At 59.5% G+C, this 1,824-nt stretch overlaps 1 protein-coding gene across 1 annotated transcript in view; it reads right to left on the bottom strand.

Annotated features, from left to right (window-relative positions):
• Positions 1–1,824, bottom strand: part of LGR6 (leucine-rich repeat containing G protein-coupled receptor 6) — a 75,595-nt gene that overhangs the window by 73,483 nt on the left and 288 nt on the right. Inside the window, exon 2 of the mRNA XM_010831120.1 lies at positions 1,348–1,392. Coding sequence (XP_010829422.1) covers positions 1,348–1,392 — 45 coding nt within the window. The remainder of the gene's footprint in view (positions 1–1,347; positions 1,393–1,824) is intronic.

Genomic DNA, 1,824 nt, shown 5'->3' with positions numbered 1-1,824 from the left:
AGCTGGGCTCTTGCCCTGTTCCTGGCACTGCCCTACCCCACCAGCAGCCAGCTGCACTGACCAGCCTGCGGGCCTGCTTGTGCTGGCTGACTTCCGGCAGCCTCCCTCTTCCCATATGTGAGATGGGGATGTACTTGCTGGAGCTGAGTGAGAAGCACAGGAGTCAATAAACAAACCAGTTAGTAAACACAGGGCCGACTCAGCAGGCCTTCATAACATCCTCACCCTGAGGAATTATGATGCTCAGGGCTCAGTACCCCTGTGACCCCGGCTCCTGCTCGGGGAGGACTTACTCTCAGGCCTGGGGCATCTGGCACACAGGGGCTGCAGCACCCTCAGTGAAGGACCCCAGCCAGCCTGGCCCCACTGCCTTCCTGGAGGCTCCGAACCAGCCGACACAGAGTTGTCTCAGAGTTCTGCACATCTCCCAACAAGGGCATGACTCCAGCCAGGGAAAGAGCACCAGCTGTCACACGCACCACAGCACAACCTCAGGCGCTCGGGCTTTGCACAAACTCCTGTGTGAGAACAATGCTGTATTTTTAAACAAAGGGGCTATTGCTTGATTCTGCCCAGTCTTGACTCCTTTGTTTGTAACACAGCCCCTTAGCTAGGGTTCGAGGAGGAAATGGGCGGCCGGGGGTGGGGAAGACAGATGCTGATGGGGAGCGCTGGCATCTGACCTGGAGGTCAAAGGGGGGTCCCCGTGGTTTCCAAGCCAAGACAAGGCTTGTGCATGTCATATGGAACCGGGGAGAGACAGGAAACCCAGAGGGTCATCAGGTGACCCAGTTAATTCAGGCAGGCAGGAGGGATAAAGCCAGGGAAGGGGACATTCCTAAAAGTCAGGTGAGAGGGGATAAAGTAGATTTTAGCCCTGGATTCTAAACCCACAGGAGTCAGGGAATGGTGCTCACTTTGTCTCCTCCAAGTGACAGCAGAGGAAGGAGACAGAGCCAGGAGAGGCTAGAGAGATGCCTCCTGCTCAAGGATGCTGCATTCAGAAATCGAGGTTTGGCACCGATTTCAGGCCACACCCTCATTTCCACCTCTTTTTGGAAAAGGGAAAGTGCCGGCTGGACCAGCAGGAAAGGGTGCGGGTGCCTGAGTGAGGGGAGGAGGGTGGCTTCAGAGGTGGAGAGGGTCCCAGGCTGACCTGACCCTCAGCCCTGCGGGAACCCCTAGGTGGGGGAGCCAGGCTGTCCCAGGCTCAGGGGACATGGCTGCTTTGCTGGGCAAAGTGATCAAGCTGGGAGGTCCCAAGGCCTCTGCCCAGTCAGAGGTGCTTCCCTGCCCCAATGGTCAGTGCTGACCCCCTGGGCCTCCCTCCACTGAGCCTGGAACAGGCTCTGCAGAGAACGGTCAGGACAGGCCGCCTGGGTGTCTGCTTCCCTGTGCGGGCCACCCACACACAGAAGCCAGCAGGACACCACTGGCCCACTCAGGGCAGCCTCACGCAGCCCAGGGGGGCGACAGGCCTCCCCCCACCCCGAGATGGTTCAGCCCTCCACCCCCTGCACTGACTGTTCACACTTCAGGTCATTAAATCAGAGTGAAAATTCAGTGCCTCGTCTACACTGGCCACACGTGGCTAGCAGTTGCCACACCGGACGGAGCAGACACGGGGCGTGTCCTTGGTGTCCTGTCGGAGGTCCTGGGATGGCCCTGTCGTCGGCCCATTCCCCCTCTCATCTCCGCTCTCTGCCGGCTGCGTGACTGGGCGAGAGACCTCAGCTCTCTCTGTGCCATCTCCTCCCTAGGAAAGCGCTTTACCAGCGCTGGGCACCCTGAAAGCAACGCCGCGCCTATGCAGCCGCCCACCGC

The sequence above is a fragment of the Bison bison genome, unplaced genomic scaffold (genome assembly GCF_000754665.1).
Source record: "Bison bison bison isolate TAMUID 2011002044 unplaced genomic scaffold, Bison_UMD1.0 scf7180017864524, whole genome shotgun sequence".
In the NCBI taxonomy this organism is placed as follows: Eukaryota; Metazoa; Chordata; class Mammalia; order Artiodactyla; family Bovidae; genus Bison; species Bison bison.
Note: the sequence above shows the minus strand (reverse complement) of the source record. Positions and strands in the feature narration are given on the sequence as shown.